The 27,314-nt window shown below is 38.1% G+C and overlaps 1 protein-coding gene across 1 annotated transcript in view; it reads right to left on the bottom strand.

Moving 5' to 3' along the window:
* Nucleotides 1-27,314, bottom strand: part of ARHGAP15 (Rho GTPase activating protein 15) — a 620,330-nt gene that overhangs the window by 118,791 nt on the left and 474,225 nt on the right. Inside the window, exon 12 of the mRNA XM_043576628.1 lies at nt 14,508-14,642. Within this exon, the coding sequence (XP_043432563.1) occupies nt 14,508-14,642 (135 nt within the window). The remainder of the gene's footprint in view (nt 1-14,507; nt 14,643-27,314) is intronic.

Raw genomic sequence — 27,314 nt, 5'->3', positions numbered from 1 at the left:
CTGATGGCAGTTGAGGTACCTCCAGATTTTACAGGGATATGCAGTCTCTCTCTCTCTCTCTCTCTCCCTCCCTCCCCCTGCCCCACTGTCTCTGCACTGGTGATCCAGAACACCCACTGCTAAGCAAGTATGCAAAATGCAGTGCTGCTTAGCATTGGGAAATCCCAAATCTGGTGCCAAAAGATTTATAAATATAGTAATGAACCCTCTCGTGTCAAATGTGAGCACTGTTTAACAGAGCAAGTAGGAACGGTCTTCGGGACGCTTTGCAGCTGGAGTTGTTCCACTGCGAGAGAACGGAAACTTCATGATGGCGGTTGTAATACCAGATCCTGGAAAGGCAATTTACTTCAGTCTGCAAAGTAAACTAAAGGGAATGGCTGCTCACACATGGTCCTGATGCCACCGACATAAGAAACACAGCAACAGGAGCAGAGAATTAGGAATTTGGTGGCAGATGGAAAGGTCTGCGGGAAGTGTCCACCCAGCTTTGTTTGGCCCATATTCTAAAACAACTAGAATAAACACTTAGTGTCATAATTTATACGCATATCAGTACCAATAAATCAGAATCATGCAAACAGTCATGTTTATTATATTCTTGTTGCTTAATATTCATGACAGTAATTTATTTTTATAGTACAGTTTCACTGTTCTCTCCACCATTGCTCTGCATTTAAGTCTGGCAAGTTGTGTGAGCAGGAGTTCAGGTAACCCTTTGAAGACTGCAAAAGTTCACTAGCCTTATCAAGATACTTTATTGCTCATCTAATTTTCCCCTTCTTGTCTCACAAACTTTTTAACCACCAAGATGAATTCTCTGTAAATTATATAGTAATAGTACTTTGACATATAGAAAATATGCAGACTAGAGTCGGCATATTTTTCTGAAGGTAGCTGCACAACAGCTTAAAAGACAGATAAGAATATTTCAAGAATTGGAAGCAGTTAATTCTTAAATTTACCACCAGCAAAATGGGTGAAATTAAGCAGTTTCCACCTGTCTTATTCACCTACTCACCAACAATCCTTCCAGCCCCCTTTAGCAGTAAACTGCTACTAATTACTATGGATTGTTAAATCCAGAATTGTACGAAACAACCACACGAAGCACCTTATGTTTTTATATTCACGTGGTGCTGGTGCTACAGAGATGAGTAAGACATAGCTCCTACACCAGAGATACTTAGGTCAGAATAAAGGATGGAAAACAATACTGTATTCTTCTGTACCTAGATATGAGACAGCTTTATTCAGTTTCATATTTAAAAATTCAACGGAGCTAATTCACAATTAAGCATCAGAGAAAAGACTTACAAACATGCAAACCTGGGAAATCACTTTTATAAAAAGAATTTCCCAATTAATGATACTGCCATGATCTGTGTACCTTTTTGTATGTTTTCTCTGTTTCAACAAAGATGTTAAACAGTTTTTTAATGTTTACTTATTTTTTGAGAGAGAGAAAACACGCGATAAAGGGACAGGCAGAGAGAGAGGGAGACATAGAATCCAAAGCAGGCTCCAGGGTCCGTGTTGTCAGCACAGAGCCCAACGTGGGGCTCAAACTCAAGAACCTGAACTCAGGAACTGTGAGATCATGACCTGAGTCGAAGCTGGACACTCAGCCACCCAGGCTCCCCTTAAACATTTTTTTAAGAAGAAGAATATCATTGAGTGTGAGTAGACACAGTATCAATTTTTAACTATAGTTGGGCTTTTCCCATTATGAACACAATGGGTTGAAATAATGAATTTAGTTTATAGAGTCCATGAAAACACATTTCCAGCACATGACATGAGAGGCAGAGCAATGTTTTCTTGTGGTCCTACCTTTCAATTAAATAACACCTAAGATGAAAGTTATGAAAAATTTTGGGGCGCCTGGGTGGCTCAGTCAGTTAAGCGTCCGACTTCAGCTCAGGTCATGATCTCACAGTCTGTGAGTTCGAGCCCCGCATTGGGCTCTGTGCTGATGTCTCAGAGCCTGGAGCCTGCTTCCGATTCTGTGTCTCCCTTTCTCTCTGCCCCTTCCCTGCTCATGCTCTGTCTCTCTCTGTCTGATTAAAAAAAAAATCAGGGTAACCATCAAAAATGAAAAAAAAAAAAAGAAAGTTATGAAAAATTTTATGATATTATTTCTTAATTCACTTGCTAGAAAAGGTAGTAAGGACATAGTACCTTGTTCCTTCACACACATTAAGCATTTTTTTCCCTCCATTTGTTAGGTGTGTTTGAATTGAAATGGTGTTTAATTTTATATTTAAAGTCTTTTGAGGCTCCTGGGTGGCTCAATCGGTTAAGTGCCTGACTTCGGCTCAGGACACGATCTCACAGTTTGTGGGTTCAAGCCCTGCGTCGGGCTCTGCACTGACAGCTCAGAGCCTGGAGCTTGCTTCGGTTTCTGTGTCTCCCTCTCTCTCTCTGCCCCTCTCTTGTTCACACTCTGTCTGTTTCTATGTCTCAAATATAAATAAACATTAAATTTTTTTTTAATTTTCCCAGTGACCCAGGCACAAGAATTGAGTACCTGTAATGTTGCCATGGATACAGAAAACCATAAAAATTTTTGTTGCTTTTGTTTTAAACCATATGGTTGGGAGAAAAATCCTTCTTCCAATAAACAATGATGGTTTATCTATATATCAACATGACTTTAGGAGTTTACCATTTTTGTGATTCAAATTAATTCTAAAAATTGTCCAAAAGTCTAAAGAATTCCACTTTGTAAATTTGGAATGCCCCTCTCTACAATTCTTCCCATCTTCACGGTGTTTGCAGTCCTTCCCAAAATGGTGTGAATTTTCTCTAATTGCCCCATTTTCCAAATGGCCTTCCAGACTGTGCTACAAAGTCCTGACATGTATTCGTGAACTTGGATGTGCATAGACTGGTCAGATCTGCAAATGTCATAATGGTAAGACTGAAGCATTTGTAGCTAAACACTTGGGTGGGTCCCAGTTCCAGTTGTTAGGTGGCTCAGGTGAGATAAGTGAAGATTCAAAAGCTAAAACTTAAGGCTAAACACTCCTGCCACAGTCACGAGGAGAAGAGAACAGTGGTACAGGGCTGCATGCAGGTTTCTGCATGCAAGTTTAAAAATGCCCACACTTAATATGACAGAGAAATGGGTAAAAGTGACACCTGGGACTTCAAATTTAATTTCAGATTCCAATAATATAATTAAATAACATGAATAAAGAGCTAATTAAATTTTGTGTTGCAGTAATAGAAAAGTATTGCCAGAATAAGGGAGGGAAGTTGGTCCTGTACTGATAAAGTTGTATGCTTAAAATATTCCACTGAAGTCTGATTCATGTGATGGGCTGAATGTGTTTGTCCCCCTGAAATTCATGTATGGAAGCCCTAACTCCCAATGTGATGGTATTTGGAGGTAGGGCCTTTGGGAGGTAATTAGGTTTAGATGAGGTCACGAAGGTGGGGCTCTATGATGGAATTAGTATCTTTATAAGAAGAGGAAGAGACAGAAGAGACCAGAGCTTGCTCTCTCTGTCCACCATGTGAGGACACAGTGAGAAGACAGCTCTCTGCAAGCTACAAAGAGGGCTTTCACAGAACGGGATGCTGGCTCCCTGAGCTTAGACTTCCAGCCTCCGTTACTGTGAGAAATACGTTTCTGTTGTTTAAGCTACTCGGTCTGTGGTATTTTGTTATGGCAGCCTAAGCTGACTAAGAAAATTTTCAAACTTTACAGGGGCATGCTTGGAGGAACATAATCTTAGTGATGAAGGATCTGGAAACATTACTTTGTGAGAATTATTGAAAGAACAGAGAAAGGGAGGTGCACACTGAATAGAGGTTGCAGCTTATGTTTTAGGTCTTCTCAAATACTAAGGGACTATCAGCATCTTTCTCAGACGCTATTTGGATTCTGACATTGACCGATGTGTTTTCTAGTTAAGCTCTAGCTGTTCTGTCTTTCCCCTTTGTGGAGGACTTTGAATCTTCTGCTCAGCTAACACAGCTCCATATTCGTTCAGCAATCCAGCTCTCAGAAGCACTGAACATTACAAATTCAAGCATAACAGATAGGGTTTTGAGGTGTTTCTGTGTCCAGTATTTGCTCAGGATCATTCCGTTTTTTCCCCTAAAACATTTTTAAAACAGAGCACAAAGAAATAGAAATTTCCAAAAGAAAAGTCTGAATGAGGTAATAGTTCCTTCTTAGGTGCCAAGTAGATATTCAGAGGATAATACACAAAAGGTGTCAAAGAACTGTCTTACATTGTGCTTAGATATGGACTTGCAGGAAGAGTTCCCCGAACCATTGATTTTGTCTGTTGGTAAGACAGTATCAACCCTCCACCAGCAGGACAGATGGCAATAATTAGGTCTGCTCACCCCTTACTTGGCAGAGGAATGGATTTGAGATCCCAGAGAGTCCACTTTTCACCAGCTGAACACTCAAAGTGAGAAGAAAAGAGAAAGGGGCCAAGAGCTGACTGGTTAAACAATAATCATGGACTCAGGGTGTTAGGCATTTGACCTTTTAGAATTTCCAATTTTATGAAAAATAAAGATGTTGCATGAAATAAAATGGTGACGGGGGGCTGCACATTTAAATGGAAAACTAAAAGTCAACAAGAGGAAGAAACTCTCATGATTATCTGATAGAATTTTATTTATAGTTCATGGATTTAAAAAAAATTAATGTTTTTACTTATTTTTGAGAGAGAGAGAGAGAGAGAGAGAGAGAGAGAGAGAGCCAGCAGGGGAGGGACAGAAAAAGAGGGAGACACAGAATCTGAAACAGGCTCCAGGCTCTGAGGAGTCATCACAGAGCTCAGTGCAGGGCTCGAACCCACGAGCTGTGAGATCATGACCTGAGCCAAAGCCGGACGCTTAAAGGACTGAGCCACCCAGATGCCTCTATAGTTCATGGAGATTTTTAAAAACATATTTTTGCCTTTTCTTCCAAGCATACTACTTTTGCTTTTAAACCCAGCACAGCTATTTGTTTTCTATAAAAGCATACCCACTCTCCATGTGTCTGTTTCCCAAAGTGTAGGTAGAAAATACAGAAGTCATTCACTAGGGGAAAATTCCATTCTCCAAACCATGCGGCAGTTCTCAGTGTGGTGATTCTGCAGTTCCAACCTGAGCAGAACTTCGCCAGGCAGTTACAGTACTCCAGCAGCCATCATGTCTACAGTTGAACACTCCACAACAATATGGAGCGAACCAGCTGAAAAAAGGCCACATCTCAGGGAGCCCACGATTATCCTGAGTGTTATTTGCAAACAATTGTTTTATGGATAGAGAGGTAGAGGACTAAAGTTCAGGGGCTTGAGCAAATAAGAGCATGTAACATGTGTGTGATTCAGTTAAGAGAAAACAGGGTAGGCATCAGGTCTCATTCCATAGCAGGTTTTGAAAATACCTCACAGGAGGTCAATATGGAACTTCTCTTAAGATAGTTGTAACAATAAAATGATAATAATAACAATAGTTATAAAAGTTTTTCATTTTAAAATCTAGAATATCATAAAGTGTGAGAGCTGAAAAATAAAAATAAAATATTTCAGGTCTGGACGACATGTGTGTGCCCATGCGTATGGGGAGGGATGACTTCTTGCTTGATATGATTTAGTTGATAACTTTTTAAATGTTTTTGATTGTGAGAAAGATCTACAATGTTAGAAATATTTGCACAAGCTGGTGTATAGATTCTCCTGCCACACCCTAAACTCCTCACCTACCAATGGGTGTATCATTTTCATAGGCTGAAACATAGGGTACACTACCAGACAGCTAATTTTCCACCTGGGAGATGACTTTACTTTGTAGCTGTCTCTTCTGGTGCCACTGTGAGTGTCACAGATTACTAACACTAATATTTAATAGAAACAAGGCACTGTCAAGTTGGAGAAGCAGACTGGTCTCTGGGTTATGATTAGGCTGTATGTCCCATAACCAAGTGACAGACTTTGGATGAATCAAGTGAGGTTGGGCCTAGAAATGGTTGGTGGAACAAATGACAAGTGCCATGAGATAAAGAAAGTGGAAGTCCCTGGATTGTGAAGCAAGAGAATATCTTGTAATATTATCTTCAACATGTTTGGTACAGTCAGGAAGTCTGGAAACAAATACTAAAGCATAATCAAGATGGTCAGATGTGTCACTTAAGACAGCTTTCCTGGAGGCATGGAAAGATGTGGGCATGGACAGAAAGGTCATTTGAGAGTGTGGTCTAGACTGATTGTACTCTAATTTAATAATACTAGCTAACATTCACTGAATACCACACACCAGGAAATCTGTAAGTAAGTGCTTTGCTATGGTTAGCATTCCATTAAATTCTTACAATCCCCACAAGAGAGGTACTATTTTTACATCCATTTTATAGATGTGGAAATTGAGGTGTGGAGGTCAAGAACTTGCTCAAAATCTTAACAGGTAGTAAATAGTGGAGTCAGCATTGGAATAAAGGTGGTGGTATGTCATGCAGGTAAAAATTTGAGCTTAGTTGATGGGAGTAGACCTCACTGAGAAGTCAACATGAGTGGCAATCTGCAGATGTGCCAGCGGTAAAGGAATTGGGCGAAGACCCTCAATGCACTGGGGCTGTTCAAAGATGAGCCAGGACACCAGCGGGCTTCAATGAGACTGGCAAGGCAAGAAGAGTGAATAATGAAGTCTTAAGAATTTGTGTGGGCGACTAGATCATGTAGGGATTTGAAGATCTTGCAAAGAACCTGGCTGTTCTTCAAAATGAAATGGCGAGGCAGTCGCATTATTTAGTTTCCATTACTAGAACGATGCCGTATTGGGTGAGAGAAAAAAAAGAAAACTTGCCGGGCAATTAGGAGCAGACATTCTCCTCCTGGAGATGTGGCCGGAATCAGAGTTGGCGGTGGGTGGGCAGGCAAATTTTCAGAAGACGTCTCAGTGGTGATCACAATGTGGTGTCAACCCAAGAATGTGAAATGAGGCAGGAGCCTCAGTGTAGAATAAAAGGCCACAAACTCTCAATTTCATTAACATCTATTGATGCAGTGAACCTGATAACAGGCAATGAAAACCAGTCACTTCTATCTACCATTAGAGGAATGGCTCAAGGTAACGGTTTCCCACTAAGATATCGAGGAGAAATTCTGCCTTTTGCTATATATTTTTTAAAAGCACGTCTATCCAGTTGGAGCAGGGATGCTCAGGCAGCTGACTCATGAAGGCCGACTGGCTGATTGCTCAGTTTGAAAAGTTTATTGCTTTGCAAGTGACCTCTTAAGGATATGGAAGAAAGGAGTGCAAGTAAAAGGAAAGTTTTAAGGCAAAGCAAAAAGGCAAGCACCACATTTCCTAATGGAGCTGATATCTTACCACTCAATTAATTTCAGAGTCAGGGCCCAATCTGAGTTCTGAATCACCTTCTAGTTTTACTTATAAAGACTTTTCATTAAGCCAAATTAAGTAGACGGAGGTCCAGTTGTTTATTATCTAGCACTAAACCATTCCTACAAAAAGACACCTGTGCAAGCCATTTGGCTCTAGTCAACTATTTTTTTACAATTTAATTATGAATATAATTAGAATGAGTTAAGAGACAGGCTAGGCATCAGCCATAAAACTTCCAGTTTGCTAGAACACACACATAGACACACACACACACACACACACACACACAAGGATTAAAAAGCAACCGCAACAAAAGCCCCCACCAAGTCTGTGAGAATGTTAGCTTGCAGTGGAAATGTTAGTGGAATGGAAGTACTTGTAACATCTACCTTTATTTTAATTTCAAATTTCCTTGAAATGGTGCTGTAGAGGATATTTTTATACTCCATTATTTTATAGCTCTGGTTTCTTTAGGGTGACCCTTTAAAGCCTGCTTTTTGCTTCCTACGGTTTTAAGGCAATTTGTCACTATCATGCATTCAATGTTTAGCAACTGTTTGTAGTCAAGTGCCTTGCAAGCTTTGTTTCTTTTCTCCCAAAGAGTGTCATCACGGAGTTGATGATGCATCAGAAATAGTTTGACCAAAGGGCAAGATAAAGTCAAGAGTAAAGAAAATATTTGCAAATATACTTGACTGGCTTCCCCCACCCACCCTCCCAATTACTTATTGAAGGCATACTTGAAGGTAAAATGGCATGATGGCCACAGGGGGAAAAATAACATTCGAACATGCAATAGATACTTTCTGCCATGGGGCAATGCCTTTAATTTAAATCATTTTTATATGAGGATAATGTGACTGACAGAAACACAAGTTGTATTTTAGGACTTGCATGGGATATACTCTACCTTTGGTGACTAAAACTTTGCATTTTAATGGTGTTCAGTCAGTCTTATGAATACTATTTCTCACAATTTGTTCTACTGCTTAATCAGTGTTTACAAAAGCTGAGCATTAAAAAATATATGGCCTTTAAGTGCATGTGTGACAACAGCTTTTAAACTGAAGACTTATATGGAACATCATTACTGTTTCAGTTTATCACTGACTTGCCTAATCTCTAAGGGTTATACACATATATACCTATGTGTGCATAGGCATATACATAAAAAACATGATATATAATAAACATTTTATATATAATAATATATAAATACTACATATTAAAAATAAGTAGTATACATGTATACACACACAAAATATTTGCTTTGGAAAACTGGAAAAGATGACAAAGGCATTGATATTAGAACCATAAGGTCATTTTGATTACGTAATTAGCATTGATTGAATTCCATGTAAATATACAGAGCATTGCTTTGCTTAGGGGTGGAAGGAAAAGTAATTATTTTTGTACACAAAGGGAACTTTGGAAACTCAGAATACAGCAAACCAACAAATGCAAACTCACGTGTTCTAATGAGAGCACCTAAGAGCTGAGGTGAAGGTGCCCCAAATGAAATTATCAGATAGTCCTTGAATAAAAGATCTTTGACCCAGGCTGAAGGCAAATCCCTAAGCCTATCCCTCACAAATAGGAAATAATACAGCTTGTAAGTAATTTCATGAGGCAATTTCTCTTTACTTCCCTCTCATCTACTAATCAATCAATAGTTTCACTGTCATCTCAACTCTGGCGATCATTTGGATTTGAGAGAAGGCAGATGGAAATGGATAGACTAAGAGCCTTTGCCGCATGGAAGGAAAGCATGGTGCTATCTTCACGTAAGCTAAGAGGGGTGGAAAGTATGTAGTAAGTGAAGATATGGCTCCATAAAAATGTCCAGACCTCAATTTCCAGAGCCTGTGAATATGTTACCAGACACAGTAAAAGAGATCTTGCAGATGTGATTAAGATAGGGGCCGTGAGATGGAGGAGTTAGTCTGGATTATTCAGGTGGGCCCAATGTAATCACGAGGGTCCTCAAAGGTCAAAGAGGGAGGCAGAAGAGAGTCAGAGGGGGATGTGGCTACGGAAGAGGTCAGAGTGATATGATGTAATGCGATTGGTGCCTGTGAAGGTGGAGGCCGACACCACTAGCCAAGGCATGTGGGCAGCCTTTAGGTGTTGGAAGAGGCAAGTAGATGGATTCTCTGCTAAAGCTTCCAGAAAAGAATGCAGACCTGTTGATACTTTGCTTTTGGCCTAGTGAGAACAGTGTCAGACTTCTGTCCTACAGAACTATAAGATAATAAGTCACTGTTACTTTAGGCCACTGAGTTTGAGATAATATGTTATGGTAGTAGGAAACTAATACCCATGTTCTCTGGAAAACAGTGGTCTTAACTCAGAAAGCAGAGAGAAATCCCTGGCGAAGCACCCTGAAGTGGTCTTGGCTTGTTGCATGTTATAATTTGATACAAGGGAAAAACTGCAAAAAGGAATACTAATAAAACTCAAGCTTGAAATAGTTACTCACATGAAAGAGGAAAATAAACACTGCGTAGAGCTAAATAAAAGTCAAAAGGGAATGGGTGAGCAACTGGTCATAAAAATAATAAAGGGTTAAAAATGTATTCAGAGAGGATAGCATTAAAGCATGGATGCTTTTAATGTTGAGTAGTAAATACTGAAACATTGCTCATCCTTGGAAAGTTCTACCTTACTTCTAACCTAAAACTCCACTATCAAAATTTCTGATCATTAAACTTAATTCTAACTTTGGTTTTAAAAAAGAAAGAAAAAATTGGTTGTGGTCTTACATAGAATATATAGGTCTTATACAGGAAGATGTAATAGACAGATTTTTGGCAACGGCTAGTTAGTTATCCTTCGAGTAAGATTTCTTCTAAATAGTCCCCCAAAGGCAATGTATGATGGTGGAAAGTATTTATGTTTTAGAGTCTGGAGTTGAATGCTAAATCTAATCTTTTGAGCCATGTGAACTGGAAAAATATTTTATGACTTGCTTTACTCTTCTGAAGAATTTATTTCTTTGAAATCACTTACTGAGTACCTAATACAGAGTAAGGAAAATGTTATCCTAGTTAATTCTCACAGTAACTTTATGAACTAGAAATTATTTTCCACATGATCTTTCTACTTCTCCAATATCTTCTGCTTTGTTATTTTGAGGATTAAATGAGATAACTGTAAAAAATGCCAACAAGTTTTTCTCTTCTCTTTCCCTATCCCAGGGACTTGGGAAAAATGCAGACATTAAATCAGAAACGACTATTTGTTTCTATTCTTTGGTTGTGTGGAGTTATCAGAATGAAAAAGATAGAAATAGAGGTAAGCTTCAGACATTTCCTAGGATTTAGATGTACTAGAGATGTCCAGACCCCCGTAGGACTTTAGCTACAAGATTGCATCACCGATCATAAAACTCGATAGCTGTGTTTTTGTCTTGAGTTCACTTTCACAGTACTAATACCGCTTTCAGCACAAGTCACTTCCAGGGAATTAAGTCCTTGCAGTCAGTGGGTTAAATCCCCACGAAATAACCTGCAGGTGACCCAGTTGCACTGACCTCAAATATAGAATTTCAGATCAATGACTGCAGTACTTGGATTCTGAAATATCAAACAATCTCTGGTGTTTTTGTTACCTCAATGAGTGTTATCAGACAGGGGATCACTATGGCAATTACAGGTTCTTATCATATTAATGTTTGTGTCTGGCCCAAAAAGAAACTATTTAAAAAAGTAAATGCCTTCTGTTCTTTTTTCTCAGAATATGTAATGGTGACTTTCAAACACTTAATGAGAATTAACAGTAATTCAAATAGCACAAGTGGTCATTAATTGCCCGTACATGAAATAACATTTCCTCCTCAGAGGGCGAAGCGTTCCATTTGAAAGTGGAATTCTTTTGGTCTATTCACTTTTTAACTCTGTCATGAAAGGAAAACAGATCTCCCAATTTCTCCCAAATAAAAATGTTAAGCCTTCACAAACTAGCATTGGGGTTAGTGGAAAAGAAAAGGGAAATAATGTTATAGGTACATGAACCGTAACATTGACTGGCATGGTGGTTTGCTAGTGTCTAACCAAAGAGTAGGAACCACTTCAAGTATTTACACAGAGGGAATTAGTTTGATGCAGGGAACTGGTTACCCATATGATGAGGAAGTTGAGAGCCAAACTAGGAAAGAAAAGTAACCAGGAAACGAGCTGCTGCAGGAAGCTACTACCAGGCTGGATAGGAAAAAGACAGGAAGATTCCCACCGCAAGATGGAAGCTGGAACCAGAGTGGGCCTCTCCAGTCAAAGCTGAAGCCACGGAAAAGATGGACCTTCAGGTAAAGAACTATCTGAGGCAGGTGGGTGGGCAAGGGAGAAGGGGTGGAGGATAACCTGACACACTAGCTGGCCTTTTCCTTCCCTGCCCCTCTGCTATCTAATGCCAGGGCTTACACTGGTTACAGCAGTAGGAGGCCAGCCCACAAGAGCACCTGGGCAATGTAGCTGGCTGGGGTCAACCCTCCTACATTATAGAGCACAAAGGGAGGGGCAAAGATCTGATGGCCAAGAGCCCCAGAGCCAGCATCTACGGACATCTTTCCCATGAATTTCCTTTACCTGGTTGGTTTCTTTTCATGAAAAGGCCAAGAACTCAGAGGCAGGTCTCCTGAGCTTCTCACTCTATAGATTTTACGGGAGGCAGTGAGACCTATGATAAAACCCATCACCTCTCTGGGACTGGATATGAGTCTTTATAGTTTTGAAAGATTTTTTTTTTAAACTCAACTGGCATGCAGTGGGGTAAAAATACCTACTCTGGTGTAGTTTTACCACTGTCAAAAAGTATGTGGCCATTCTCCCATTGCTTAAGGATATTTAAATATGAACTACCAAGGAGTTTAGTTGAGTTTATAACACCAACACTGACTGCAAGATTCTGACAAAAACACATAGCTTAGTGAGCATGTTTCTTCCAGCATTGTTACATATTTCTCCACCGTGCTATCCGGTTGGTTAGTCCTTCCATTTTACGCAGTAAGAAATAATAAGTACTATTTTGAGTTAGGCAAAACAAGGTCGCTGAGGTTGATTCTTCTTGCCTTAAACAATGATAGAAAAACTACCTCCGTCGTAAGATCAAGTGAAAGCAAAACTCCTTCCTTGTTTCCACATTGCATTCTCAGACAAAGTTCGACCGAAGAAACACTGTTAGCATTTGTCTAGGACCTTACATTTTTTAAGGACTTTCTTAAGCACCATCTCGTTGGTTCTTGGCATAATCCATTTTATAGGTGTTGGCAAAAATCCTTGCAATAGCCATCAGTCACAACAGCATGATACCACTTCAACTCTGCCTTGTTCCATTCTGACTATGCCAGTGTTTCTGAAATTCTGTTGAGTGGGCGCTGAGTCCAGGATAGTGCAGAGATGGTCTTATTCTTTGTGTAAATCCAAAAGACATGCCGTCACATGGGTTCTAAGGGCCTGCTTCCCCTATCTCTTAGGTAGGAGAATGGCTTGCCTTGTATCTTTAGAATCAGGTGGACTAAAGGAAGCTTAAATGATGGGTATCTATATCACAACCCTCATATCAGCATAGGTGCAGGTATGCTTACAAATAACATAACCCTCACCTAAAAGTCTGGAGACCATGACGTGAAATTTGTATGACTTCTTTAAATATACATAATCAGAAAGAGGTACCCCAATGAAAGTTCCCCGATTTCCTATAAGAACACTGTGCGAATATTGTGTTAATACTAATCTTTCATGCTCGCCATGTTCCAAGCCAGTATATCAGAATAAGCTGTTATGGAAATGCATGCTTATTTAGTTATTTTCTTTATTCCTCCTTTTAAAAAGAAGTTGAACCTGGGAACCATAAAATATTGTTCTTCTTGAGAAGCAGAAAGAACCATGACAAGGGATAAGAGCTGCAGCCTCCCCTCAAAACCCATAGTTAAGGCACTGCTACTGTATTCAACAACAGCAACAATCACAACAAAATTGTGAGCAGACAGCAAGAGAAAGATCTTGGGAAAATAAATTCTGTTGCATTCCTCTTGATATCATTGTTCTGGAGCTTTAAACAAGTATGAAGACTTGTGGAGAGGGAAACCGAATAAAAGGGCATTTTGAGGGGCTGTTCTCCAACATGGGGCCCCCAATCCCCCACTCCCACTAATGGAAATACTGTACACACAATCATCCAATATCAGACCTCCTAAGCAGAACATTTTTTTTTTCTTGGAGATTTTTCTCTTGGACTTTAATTAAGCTCCTGCCAGGCTTGCAAGCTTTTTAATTTTACCTTTCTTTCTTCTTTCTTTCTTTTCCCTCCTTGAATCAGCTTGCTAGCCAGGAAACTTTGTCCAAGCTGTCACAATTATAGTAAGTGTACCCTAAGATATTAAATTAGATGTACCGGTAGTTGCTTCTCCAAGCATCAATAGCAAAAGTTTCCTTGCATTTGGAAAGATTTTCATTCATTCATTCATTCATTCACTCTCTTATACTTAAGTGTGTGTGTTACAAATGCAAAAACAATAGAAAAGGAAGCTTCGAGGAGTGTACAAAGACTATTGGTTCGTATGTGACATAATTCAACCTCCTACGAAGTCACCAGTTTAACAGAAGAAACCTGCCATTACTTAATTGAATCTTCTTACACTGCTCATAAGCAAATTGTAGCTGAGTATTTACTAGTATTGCTGGGTGAACGGTGAGGGAGCCGTGAGAAGGTGATGCCTCAGTTGATTTAACTAACACCTCTTCAACAAAATGTAATGAGAGTCACTTAAATTCTTTTTCAAGACGCTTTTGTATGCAAACTCATTGCCAATTCTGAAACTCTCAAGGCAGGGACTGGGAATGCCAAAGGTGATCCCTCTAAAACAGATTCCGTGAGAAGCTATTTTCATTTGAGGTTGTTTAGTTGAAAACTGGCCACTCTGAATAGGCTGCCCTATTCACTAACAACAACGCAAAACCAGAACTCAAACGAAAACACCTCAGAGAATATTGCAGGGCCAGGCATCAAAAACACAAAACCAAAATGAACCATGTGGAGCACCAGGGATATTACCATCTCCATGATTGCTATCATTGTCATTCTTAGTTGTTTACTTAATAATTCCATGCTGCCAGGTTACTCCACCAAGCGCTCCTGTCTGTGAGGTTACTTACTGATCGCTTCCACAAACCGCTCAAAGAAGCTGTAAGGGAAGAGCGGCTCAGGCAGCTCCCGGAAAAACATCTTCAGTGCTCCGGTGACAACGTGGATGTCCTCCCACTGGCTGTCGTCCAAATTCAGCTTCTCTTCTGGGAAAACACGAGGAGAAATGGAACAACTGGTTTTAATGAAACAATTACAAGACACTAATTATTATGTTAATGTTTGCCTACTATCATCAGCAACCGTTAACAGCCTTCTGCACCTAGAGGTTTGGTGCTGTGCGTGGTTTTTTTTTCCCCTTTTCCGTAGGAAGGGAACATTTTCAATGGAATACCATCTGTAGGAATGCAGCTAACAAAAAAACAAGAGACACAAAGAGACAGTGCCATTGACACAGTATGTCAGATACATTTATTCCCATAATGCATCAGTATGAAAATTAGCATCACAGCTCAACATGATTCAAAGCTATTTGGTTTTGAGGCCGAGGGGCTAAGAGTTGCCAATGATGGCCGGCTCAAGGGACCGGCCTAAAGGCCTTGCTGAGCCAACAGGAGACATATGCTAAACACGGCAATAGAAAATGAGTTATTGCTTTACATGTGTTAGCCTTGCTATGTACAAGGGAATAATGGGTAACACTTTTTTCCCTTTTTTGCTGAATATAAAGTCAGCAAGGAATAGAATACTGAGTGAGAAAGGATATTAATTCCTTCTTACTGCTTCAAAAATATCTTTTTTTTTTTTTTTTTTAGTTTTCATCTCAGCGAGGAAAATGTGCCCAGCAACAATATTAGACAGACCCCTGTTGGCCTACGGAGGCTATGCAAAGCTGTCAAAAATGATAACGCACTAAAGACAAACCACAAGTGCTTACCCACTCCGCCTACAAACAACAGAAATGTTTGCTTGGGAAGCTGGAGTGAGTTGAGAGATTTAAATATTAAAGGATGTAACTGCCAAAATGAAGTTTTTAGAAGAAATAAAGAGACGCTGGACAACTATTTTCTTCTTGTTCGCCCTCAGAATGAAAGTCTGGAATCATTCTCACCCAAGAAGTGAAGGTAGCAGGATCTGAAAGCAACATCTTTACATACAACTGAAAGGAAGCAAGGCACGCAAGCGTTGCTGCTGATCGGTAGTATTTGTCTTTGTAAACATGCGACATCAAAGCGCTTTTGAATTCTAGGTGGAACAAAAACTAAAGCTAATCATTTTTAACAGCCTGAGGTTAACTGAGCAGCCTAGTCTCCTGGCCAGAACTTAACAGGCATTTGGTCAACTGGATTTTTGTTTCTTTACCAATGTCTTGGGCTCAGGTTCACATGCCCCCTCTGTGTCAGTTTTATGAAGCAGAGGAGAATTTGCACCAAAAATGTGAGAAAAGCTGAGAATTGTCACCATAGGGAATCTCCGCATGGGCTGTTTTGCCAATAGTGTTCACGTCCTTTTAAAATCTTAGCTGTAATCTTTATCAGATCTCTTTTTCTAAATGGACTATTATTTCCAGGGCTGGTAAGTGGCGTTCCTGTTCAATAGGATGTTTGCAAAGAGAAGGAGAGAAGGTGGATCTGTTTATTTCAGATGGGCTATTTTCTTCTTCTCTTTCAGTCTTCATGCTTACCTCAATCATAACACAATAATATGATCCACAACAAAATCAGCAGAGGAGACCTTCTTTCTGCCCTGCAATCATTTTTGATTGATTGTATTTCAACAATTAGTCTTTTATTTGGCTACATACTATTGAAATAGGCCGACAGCATCTTAGCAGGCCAGCTTTAAACAGTCAACTGTTAACAATAGCATCAAAAAGGGAGACCTGATGGGGTTTACTGTCACTTTAAAGAACGGGGTTTTCACATTGTTGAAATCTGTCAGATATTTTGAAATGTCCCTCTCACTATGGTGCCACACCCCCTGCGTGCCCTTATAATAAAATTGGTTTTACTCCTGATTAAATCATTTTCTCCCTACCCACTACCATACTTCTCATAATGGACCTGTGCGCTCTACAGCTGGTGTTCTTCCCATGGTACCAATTCTTACTTTATCTTTTAAGCACTTTGCTGCTAAGATCTCATGCAGAGTGCTTATGTTTTGTTAAGAGCTTCATTCTTAGAGAAATAGCTTAACACATGTTCTAAAAATGTTGTACAACTTATTGCTTAAAACACATTTAGAAAATGTATAAGTACTGTAGCTTTGGCACTGAACTTTAAGTGGAAACCCAAACACACCACACACACACACACACACACACACACACACACACACATAAGTGCTCTCTCACACACAACTATCTTTACCAAAAATTTATCGGAAAAGTCCAAGACAAAATGCCAGCCTGATACACAGGTTCGAGATTGCCAAAGGAAAGTACTCAGCAGGTGAAAAAGAGAATGATTTTATCTTGAGCAAGAAAACAACAATAACAAATAATTACTTGACCATTAGTATTTATGACCTCCAAATAAACATCAGTTAATTGAAGTCACTGCAAAAATGGAATATTTCAATATACACAAAAAAGAAACTTTGCCAGTCAATAAATACCATTTGATTATATCCACTTGAAATAACGTATAATATCGATATCAACTTGTATTACTTAAACCAGCAGTTTTAGTATGTAGTCTTCATTAAAACAAAGCAAAACAAAACAATTTGTAGCCCTCCATAAGTAGCTTAAATAAACAATATGACAAGGAGCTGGAAAAATCTTTTGAGATATAATCTCTATTTTTTTATATCAAATTTTCATAGCCAACGAAGTTTAAGATTACTTGTAAACCAGAGGACTTTAAGGTATATTTTTCAAGGCCAATGAGATTTATCTAAACAAGCAGTTATGTTCATATTTCTATGTCTTCTCATGAATCCAACCAGTTCTCAAGATGAACCAATCATAATCATATCTTGGTGTTAACAGGTATCATTATAAACACAGTTGTATTATTTGATAGACATTTTCTAACTAATCTGTTAGCAGTGCCACAGAAGTGCACAGAAGTGTTAGAAGTGCTTACGCTTCTCCCTTTGTTCAATAGAGCAAGGCTTGTCAACAGTAAAGCATTATTAACATTTGGCACTAGATAATTTTTCGTGGGGGCTCTGCTGTGCGTGCTAGGATGTTTAGGAGCATCTCGGGCCCTAACCCAGTGGAGACTGGTAGCGCTTCCCAGTGGTGGTGATGAAACACCCCCAGATATGGCCAACTGTCTCCAGATATGGCAAAGTCATGCTCCGTTGAGATACACTCCAGTATAATGGAGCTGTAAGAATCTATAGAATTACTCAATAAATATAGATTTATGAAGGTTCCCTTAGGTGAGCAGAGAGCTAGAAAACTAGACACAAACTGAGATTTCTTTAATAAGAACTTAAGAACTGGTAATTATTATGGATGAAATCAAAACCTCTTCCGGAACAAAGTTCACATGACCACATTCCCGGGTGTTTTACAACAAAAACAATAACCAACAATTATGTAGTGCTTCCACTCTATGAGGGACTATGCTATGCACTTCAGACTCATTATCTAACGTAACTGTCTCAGTAAGACAGTGAAGTCCATGTTATTGTTATCACCTCCTCCATTTTACAGACAGGGAAAATGATACATGGGGAGATTAAGCAACTTTTCCATTGCTCACAAATGATGAACCCAGAATAAGGAGCCGGCACCCTCCCCCACCCCACAAAACCACTATGTTCAGACTTAATCTTGGCTGGCAGAAGTTAAAAGGGAAAAGGCAAATAAATGGTAATTGCAAGTGGTAGTGGATTGACTATTACTTCAAGACAGTGACTTTTACATTTTAGCCCTAAATGTCTTACTTGAGGCTATGCTTTTACCTGTAAACTGACTCTGATCTTTAGTAATTACTCATTTAGAGGAGGAACAGATTCTTCTATAAACAGATATAAAGCAAATTGGCAATAAAAAGAAACTGCATTAGGAAAGGGGCAGGGGATGGAGCAAACGGTCACGTGATGATGTGATGAAGAGGAAATATGACAGAGTGGGAAAGAGATTATACGAAATTCCAGGCCTGGGTTTACCACTGATGCGCCATATATCTGTTTACTTGATTGCGAAATGAAGATAGAAGGGTAGTAGTTGTTGTTATCAGATGAGAAAACATATCTGAAAAACATTTGGAAAGCACAAGGAAACAAAGACATCCAAGATGCTACTATGACACGAAAGGTGGAATAAAGGCCAAAAGGGCAAAATATATAAGGGCCTAAGGCAATGGAAATACTGAGCAAAGAGCATAACCATCCTGTCGTTTTAGGCGATGTACCTCAGCATGATGCAGTTTGTCACATGAGATCAACAGAAATTTGACCTCCTGGAGTCCAGTACTGGAAAGAAGTCTGGCTTCGTCACGATATCTCACAATCCTTCCTCTGATAATTGTGCTGATTTCTCCTGATTTCTCTAATCAGGCTTTCTTAAATTCATTCTTTTGTCTTAAAGCATTTAAACAGAATTGAAGATAGGTCAAGCTCTGGAGTCCAAATACTATGTGACTTTTATTAGAACACAAAAAATATATCTTAACATTGTAACTAAATGAGGCCATCTTGAAATGTCCTTTCTTGAAGGGTCTTTTGTGTATTTTATTTATTTTAAGTAAACACATCTATATTAAGCTATTTATATTTGAAAGAAAAAAATAGATAGTAACTATTAGGAATAATCTGTCTTAAAATGGAGAATTAAAAGATGGGCCTTTGATAGTTACAGCAGGTCTTGGTAATTTCTCAGGAAAAAAGGCATGTTTAATAGTTTAATTACCTCTTCCCTCTTATATTGCTGTATAGACTGGTATAACCAGAATTTGCATTGCTTGGTCTGATTTCAACTAAGCTTACCATGTTAACCCAGTGTTGATTAAAACGTGACCGCAGATAACTTGAATGATCCAGAAGTGACTAGTGACATAAAAGTAAAGACGTACTTCTTTGTATATCGAAGAACAAGTGCATTTTTATCTTGTTATTTTTTTCCATGGCACTTTTAAAGCTTCTTTCCAACTTTATTTTACTGTTGTAACAAAAAAGAGGAAAGACACCCCAACTTTCCCAGGATATGGTGAGAAGAGCTCTGATATCATTAATATAATGACAAGAACCTATTACATTGTGAAACTCTCATAAAGGATGTGGTATCTGCTTCCAGAGCAGATGACCATTTAGAAACCTTATCTGAAAGCCCTGCTGGGTACATGAAAGTCACAGCACGAATGAAAGAGATGCCAGAGGGACTACCGATCTGAAAATAATAATATGTTTGGCCATAAAATCAAACTGCAAGATTAGTTATTAAAGTGGATAAGACACACTGTTTATCTATAAGGATATAGCTGATTTTTAGTTTAGCACTTAAAGCAGTGGATCAAAAGGAAGTTGGTAGAATCATTCGAATAGCTCAACCTTTCCTGTTGTGTTAGCCCCTTAAAGTAACAGTTCAGTTTGATTTCCAGTAGATTAGAGAGTTTCCAAATTCTCAAACACAACGATGTAAACCCTGTGTCAAAAGTAGCATCTTCCATGCTGTACTCACTACAGCTCCTTCCTACAGCATCTTGGGTATAACATGAGACTTTGGTGATGACATTATTTTAGAAAACTTGACCAGTTGGCCAGTTAATTTGTATGTTTACTTGATTTTTATTAAATAAACATAGATGGAATAGACACTACATACTAGAGTCATATTATGTGTTTTTCAAAGCAATGGCTGTTGAGGTTGTTTTATATTCCTCAAAGGAGAGTATTTTACCAGGTGCTCTGAAATATTATTTAAGTGGATATAGACTAAGTTCTAGACATTTCACATCTGATGCCTGTTCCCTAGCATCAGACTCTATTGACCTTGCAGACAAGCAAGAACAAACTCAAAGAATAAATATATCACCCAAGAAATGTGCAGTATGTCTGTAATGGGCTGAATTGTGTCATCTCCAATTCATACATGGAAGTCCTAACCCCCAGTATCGTAGAATGTGGCTGTATTTGAAGATGGGCCTTTAAAGAGGTAATTAAGGTACACTGAGGTCATATGGGTGGGCCTTAACCCAATATGAGTGCTGTCCTCCTACAAAGAGATTAGGACACAGACATGTACTAAGGGAAGACCATGTGAAGAAATAGGAAGAAGACGGCTGTCTACAAACCAGGGAGAGAGGCTTCAAAGGAAAGCAACTCTGCCAACACCTTGATCCTGGACTTCTTGCCTTCCTAACTATGAGAAAATAGATTTCTGTTGTTTAGTCTCACCCAATTCCCAGTCTGTGGTACGTTGTCATTGCAGTCCTAAAGAAATGAATATCATGGCCAAAGGTTTGCATAGAGAAAGATGTTATGTTCCTGGATCACATCTAAACATCTTCTTAACACGCAGACTATACCACACTTATGAAATATGGTAGACAATAGAGATAGCTGTTTAGGTTATTCCAGCTGAATAAAAATAATTATCTAGATTCAGAGAAAAGGTTTGAAGCTGGAACCAATTGGAGAATAGCTTGCCTACTTAGATTCCACCCAACTATTTCAAATGATTTGCTTTATAAACACATGCAGGATACTCTCTCTCTTGGTGCCCCTAGACAAAGAATAAAATTACTATTGCCATTTTCTTACTCATTCTTTTTTCTAGCTACTTCTTCTAAAGTACGAATATCTCATTGCTGTTATAGCCTCAGATACAAAATACTAGGGAACATTTAAAATGCTCTCAATGCAAGCTAAATCAACTTTCTATGGCTGTGCTACCTATCAAAGAAGGAGAAAAGTGGTTTTAGATATGAAACTTCACATTCCACATCTCAATACATTTATTCCTTAAAATTTATCATAGTAACTCCCTGGAAGCTATGAGGAGGACTACATTGGAAAATGGTGACTTTACTGTAAGAGAAGATGGTTGGATCTGTGTGCAGAATGTGTGGTTTTGCCACATGGTGTACAAAATATAGTTTTGTGTGGTCTCCTTAGTAGGAAAGAGAGAAGAACCAAGGAAATAACCAGAAACTCTCTAAGATACTGAAACTAAAAAGAAAACAAAAAACAAAAACAAAAACAAAACCCCCAAACAAACAAACAAAAACTTTTATTTCTTAACATCCAATGGAATGTTTTGGCATTCCATGTTGGCTTGCTCTCTACGCATTTCATGTTGTGTATATTTCTTTGCAAAACACTTAGGAAGCCCAAGGCATGCAAATAATGTCACAGGCTAATATGAAATATCCTTCATTACTCTCTTTTAAGGAAGCAGAGCCACCTTCTACTATATCCAGCACAGGAACTGGGTCAGGAATGAGAATGCCTTTTTTTTTTTATTTTTCCTCAGATTTCATTTGAATGTAAATAATAACATAATAAATAGGTACAACTGAAACTTGTGAAGCAGGCACCACAGATGGAAAGTATAACAAATGTGTCATTGCTTTGTGCATTTTTAATTTATAATGGCATAACATAAAACTTCTTCCCATCATCATAACTCCCATGTATAATGCCACCTTATAAAATGATGTTATTGACATTATGCTTCTCTCCGGGCTTTTAGATGGTTTTTGTCCGGGCACCTGAGGAGAGATGACCCTCTTCAGAGTCTAACAACAACACTACCACCAGCAAAACTGAATTGACTTTATTTGTTAGGATCATACATTTAAAAAGAGAATATATTTCATGGCAACCAATATATATTTCTTTAATTCCTTTCATTCTCAGAGCTTCCAACACTGCTCTTATTTCCATTCAGTCAAAGGCTTTTTGTGCTCTGCAGACACCATACACAATGGTTCATTTTATTTGACCGTCTTCTCCAAACAGATTCTGAATTTGTTTGAATTCCATGGATGATTTCATACATTACATCCTCCAAAGGGGAGAGAATCCGTAGGATTAAATTTCAGCAAAGTCATTTTTGAATTTCTTTCGTTATCGGCTCTAAATTTCAGCACCATTGCTATTTGTTCCCTCTAAGTGATATTACATTTGTAAATATCAAGCAGAAGGTCAGATCAAAATATATCTCATAATGATATCTAGGAAATAAATATAACTAAATCCTATTAGTGCCCATATACAGATAACATTTCCATTGTAGGTATATGCACATACCTAGACATTATTTAAAGTGCTGCCTTCCTCACTTGTCTAATGAGAACTGTAATCTCTCCCTCCTCATTTTGTGTGAGAATTAAGTGAAGTGATAGATGTAAAAGATTTAGTACAGGCTTGTTATAGCATTATTAGAAAATTTATTTGGACATTATCTTCTTTGTCAGCCAGACTTTGGCAAATGATTCCAGAATCTAATATAATTTCTAGCGTTTATTATTCCCTTTACTGCATTGTTGGTGTTTGTGGGATTAGAGATGGTATCATTTAGCAGGAAGGACCCGGTTTGTTGCTAGGTTAGAAGTCTTCCATCTGGAAAGATTCCGTCAGGAAAATAGAAATAAAAGGTAAACAAAATTGGTAGATTAAGACAGTGCTACTCTCACTCATTGAAATCATTTTGTTCCTAGATAAGATATCAATAAAGATAACCAAAAGAAAGATTTTTTTGGCAATTATTGAGGATAAATTTTTCCACTAAATTATCTTGCTTAATTGATTCATGGGAGTAGTTAAGTAAATTTTCTATTTCGTAGCATAAGAACTGCCAGAGTTCTCCAAAGGTACATGAAATCAGAGTTGGGAGACGTGGAAGTTTTATGACTCCTTGCACAATGTTAGACAGAATAGCTAGATCTCCATGCATCCATTTCTTGCTGAAACCACCAAATAACACTCTCTTCTTAATTCTGTATTTGTGTAATATTTTAAGTCCAGAATAATGAGATGGAGTCTTTCAGGAATCTATTATCAATAACTGGTTATTTTGGGGGTTTTTTGTGAATGAGAAGTTTTAGAGATTTTTTTTCCCACCTCAAAAGAGAGTCTGCCTGTCTGACTCCAGGGGTCTCCAGCTTTCAAAGATATGGAACAGAAAATCACCATTGTGTCACTTTCTAACATAACTTTTGAGAATCATCATTCATATAAATAATTCACGATGTGGGCTGTTTTTATTACAAAGAAGCTATAAAAACTAGCTGATAAAAATTGTCAAAACACTTAATAACATGCTACTTGAAAACCTACATTGTTTAATATGAAGAGTGCGGTCCTTATTGTTATTTAAAATTTATTTATTTTATTTTGAAATGGATAATGTATTCACACAATTTAAAGTTAAAAATATATACTGCAAAAGTCTCTTCCTAGTTTATCCCTAGCTAGTCAGTTTACATCCCCAGAGAAAACCCATATTATCAATTTCCTATGTATCCTTTCAAAGCCATTTTCTATACTCAAGCAATATTACCCTCCACCACCACTTAAAATACACACAGCAATACAATCTATGCACCGTTCGACATCTTGATTCTTTTCACTTGACAATATATCATAGAGGTTATTCAAAATCAGGACTTCTTCTACTTTTTAAAGCTACATATTTACTTTTATGGATGTACAGTAATTTACTTAATGAGTTTTCAATTGTCAGAGATTTTGCATAGTGCTAGTGTAAGGAATCTTGTTCTTAGATCATTTATATCTAACTTTAAGTATGTACCTGGGTGAACAGAACAAATTCGTAGACCTGGAGTTTCTAGATCAAAGATTGTTTATATATCTAAAATATTCATAGGCCTCGCCAAATTGCCCTCATAGCTTGTGCACCAATTTATGTTACCATCACAAAATTTTAGAGACTGTGGTTCACTAAGAGCATATATTCATTACTGCCTGTCACTCTTCTCAGATGTCCATAGATAAATTGTGCCTTTAACTGAATAGTGGAAAAAATACTAAATGAAGAATAAAATGAGTAGAGGTATAGAGACTAAGACTAAAAATACACACAAAAATCTTGGTTAATGAAGTGAAAAGCTTGAATATTTAAATGACAATAACTGGTAAGCAATTGATTTTAATAAACATATAACATTAATAACTACAAATAGTAAAATAAGCCCCAAAAACAATAACTGTTTTCTGATGAAATAAGACATTAATAGAAACAACCAAACAACAACAACAAAAAAAACAACAAAAAAAATGAGCGTTCTAAAAATAACGGAACGAATGGAATTCTACCACTTAGTAAATTTCAGCAATTAGTAGTACAAAGGAAATATTGATCAAATTATTTAACATATTAATTCATTAAAATAATTTATGAGACACCTACTAGATGCCAATGTGACAAATGCAAGAAGTACGAGAGGAAAGACAATTCTAAGGACAGAATGAGAATTGCAAGATGTTTGAGAAATGGTGTAAAAACTTTTGAAGTCCTAGCAATTCATAAGTTTTCCTTAACATCACTGCTAGGATTGTGCCGTCTTTAGGGAAGAAGCTACCCTTTTTAATTTTATATTTGCTTCATCAGTACAAATAAATGCTCAATTAGTTGTTTAATAAGTACCTCTTTAATAAAGATCATGATGATAATGACGATAGCCATGTAACCCTCCCAGGTCTGAGGGTTTTCTACAGTTCCTGTTGTAGAAACTTAAGAAGACATCATTTGCTATAGTCTCAGGTGAACTGTTAGTACTGAGACACATTTCCAAGCAGCCCAGGAGGTTTTGGTCCCTCGGAACCTCTTCTCTCTCAGCAAGCAGAGCAGAGATGTACTTGGGATAACCTCACCATGCACTTCTCTCATGAGAGTGCACGCCAAAGTCAGTGGAGGAAGGTGGACTGATGTATATGAGAAGATCCTGGCTTTTGTGACCAGCTACTCTTCTCCTTGTTTCTCTTTCAGTCTAACACCAAACCAATCTGTGGCACTAACTCCTGGGTCTCTGCCTATGTTTCCTGATGTTACCCAGATATCTATGTTGCTAATCTTTACTCTGGCCTACATTCAGCTTCATTTCAGATCCTGCTTACTATGTTTCTAATCCTCCCTGATCATCCTGTTACTCCTGGGCACACCCTACATAATTCAACTCTACTGACTAACCAAAATATTTCTTGGGTGTCCCTCCTCCAAACAAGTTCATTCTTATTAATCTTTTTTATCCCCAGTGTTTAGCCTAGTGCCTCATGCGGTGTGCTCCCTTTTACTATTTATGGACATACTGGTGTTGCCTGTCCAATTTTAACCTCCTCTGATAGTAGAGGTTATTTCATACTACAATAATAATGCTGATAACAGTCAGTCTGTGTGCATACACACACAGGTACAGCATAATTTTTGTGTTCTCTTTGTTCATTTTAATCTCTTAAGACACTTAGCCAACACGGAAATTATAAATAGGTCGTTCAGTCACTCGTTTATTCATTTATCAAATATTTATTGAACTCCAACTTTGTGCCAGGCATGTTGTAATTGCCAGGGTGAAACAATACATACTGAAGACCTGGTCTCTAAGCTTGAAGCTCTTGCAGTATATAGGGAAAAAAAAAACATAATAGAATGTGGAAAATGTTACTATACAGCTTAGTGTAGACAGCTATGGGAACATAGAAGATGAGTATCTAGCTTCCTTTGGAATGTGATCAAGAGAGGTTTCCCAGCTGAGGTTTCACATAACAATTAGTTTCTGAGCAGCCATGTGGACAGTGGTGAGGTACAGGAGGATGTGGAAGAGGATGGGAAGATGTATACAAAGAACATGAGAAGTAACAGTCATGCCAAGGACTGAGGAACACAATGCATTTGTGGATCTTTAAGTTGCTGGGGAGCACAGATGTATAGGTTCCACATCTCAGAGTGCTGAGAATGGAAAGGAAGGTACAGGCCACAGCATGAGGACCTTATGGCTGAAATCGGCTGGATCACAAACAAGACAGTGACATTCTAGAAAGGTGCTCCAGCAGGAGTGAGTAGGATGGATCAGAGTGAGTATATGGATGAGAGGTGGCATGTCCAAGAGGCACCATGAGCAAGGAGCTTGGTTGAGGGGCTCTGCTGTGCTAAAATATTGCATATTCACCATGGAAAAAAACATTTCAAGAAGTCAGGAAATAAGAGAGAGACACTCAGGTGTATTGATGAAACCATTACATAGTAAAAAAAAGAAGCCTAGAAAAACGATGGTTAGGCATGTACAAAGGATTAAAGTTCAGAAACCAATTATTTCTCATAGGTTCAAGAAAGTCAAAATATTCTATTTTCCTGAAGTTTATAAAAACCTGCTGGTAGTTGGAAATGAGAATCCGTTTGGATTATCTGACCAGAGATAAGACTTCAATGGTGTTTCAATATCATGCACTACTTTACGGACTCTACAAAAGGGAATTACAATTAATTGGATTATGCTGGTCTCCACACGCTGATTGTAAGAAAAGAAAGTATAAAAGTGTAACCAATGCTAACAGGTCATATCTATCATCAACCATGGGATTTTCTTTTTTACTTACCAATAAGATTAATTTCTTCTTTACAATCTTTCAATTTGAAGTCATTTTAATTATAGAGTTTAGAAAATTCAAAGGAGAAAGCAAACCTACTTTCAATGTATTATTAATAATTGACCTCATTTTTATTCATCTTTATGATGAGGGAAAAAGAAATGGATGGCTTGTTTATTGTTTAGATGAGTTTTACTTACTTAAGATCCCTTTGCAAACTTTTCTCAATTTCGATTTAACTAAAAATTATTTTATACTGAATTTCTGTAAAGTGCTAAGACCAAGGCTAGGTTCTTGGATTCATAAAGATGTGGTCTCTTTTTCAGGGAACTTGAAAAAGTCTGAAAAAAGACTCAAGTCTGCAAACCTCAAAC

This window comes from Prionailurus bengalensis, chromosome C1 (genome assembly GCF_016509475.1).
Source record: "Prionailurus bengalensis isolate Pbe53 chromosome C1, Fcat_Pben_1.1_paternal_pri, whole genome shotgun sequence".
Classification (NCBI taxonomy): Eukaryota; Metazoa; Chordata; class Mammalia; order Carnivora; family Felidae; genus Prionailurus; species Prionailurus bengalensis.
The sequence above is the reverse complement of the archived record's forward strand: the minus strand, read 5'-3'. Positions and strand labels throughout refer to the sequence as shown.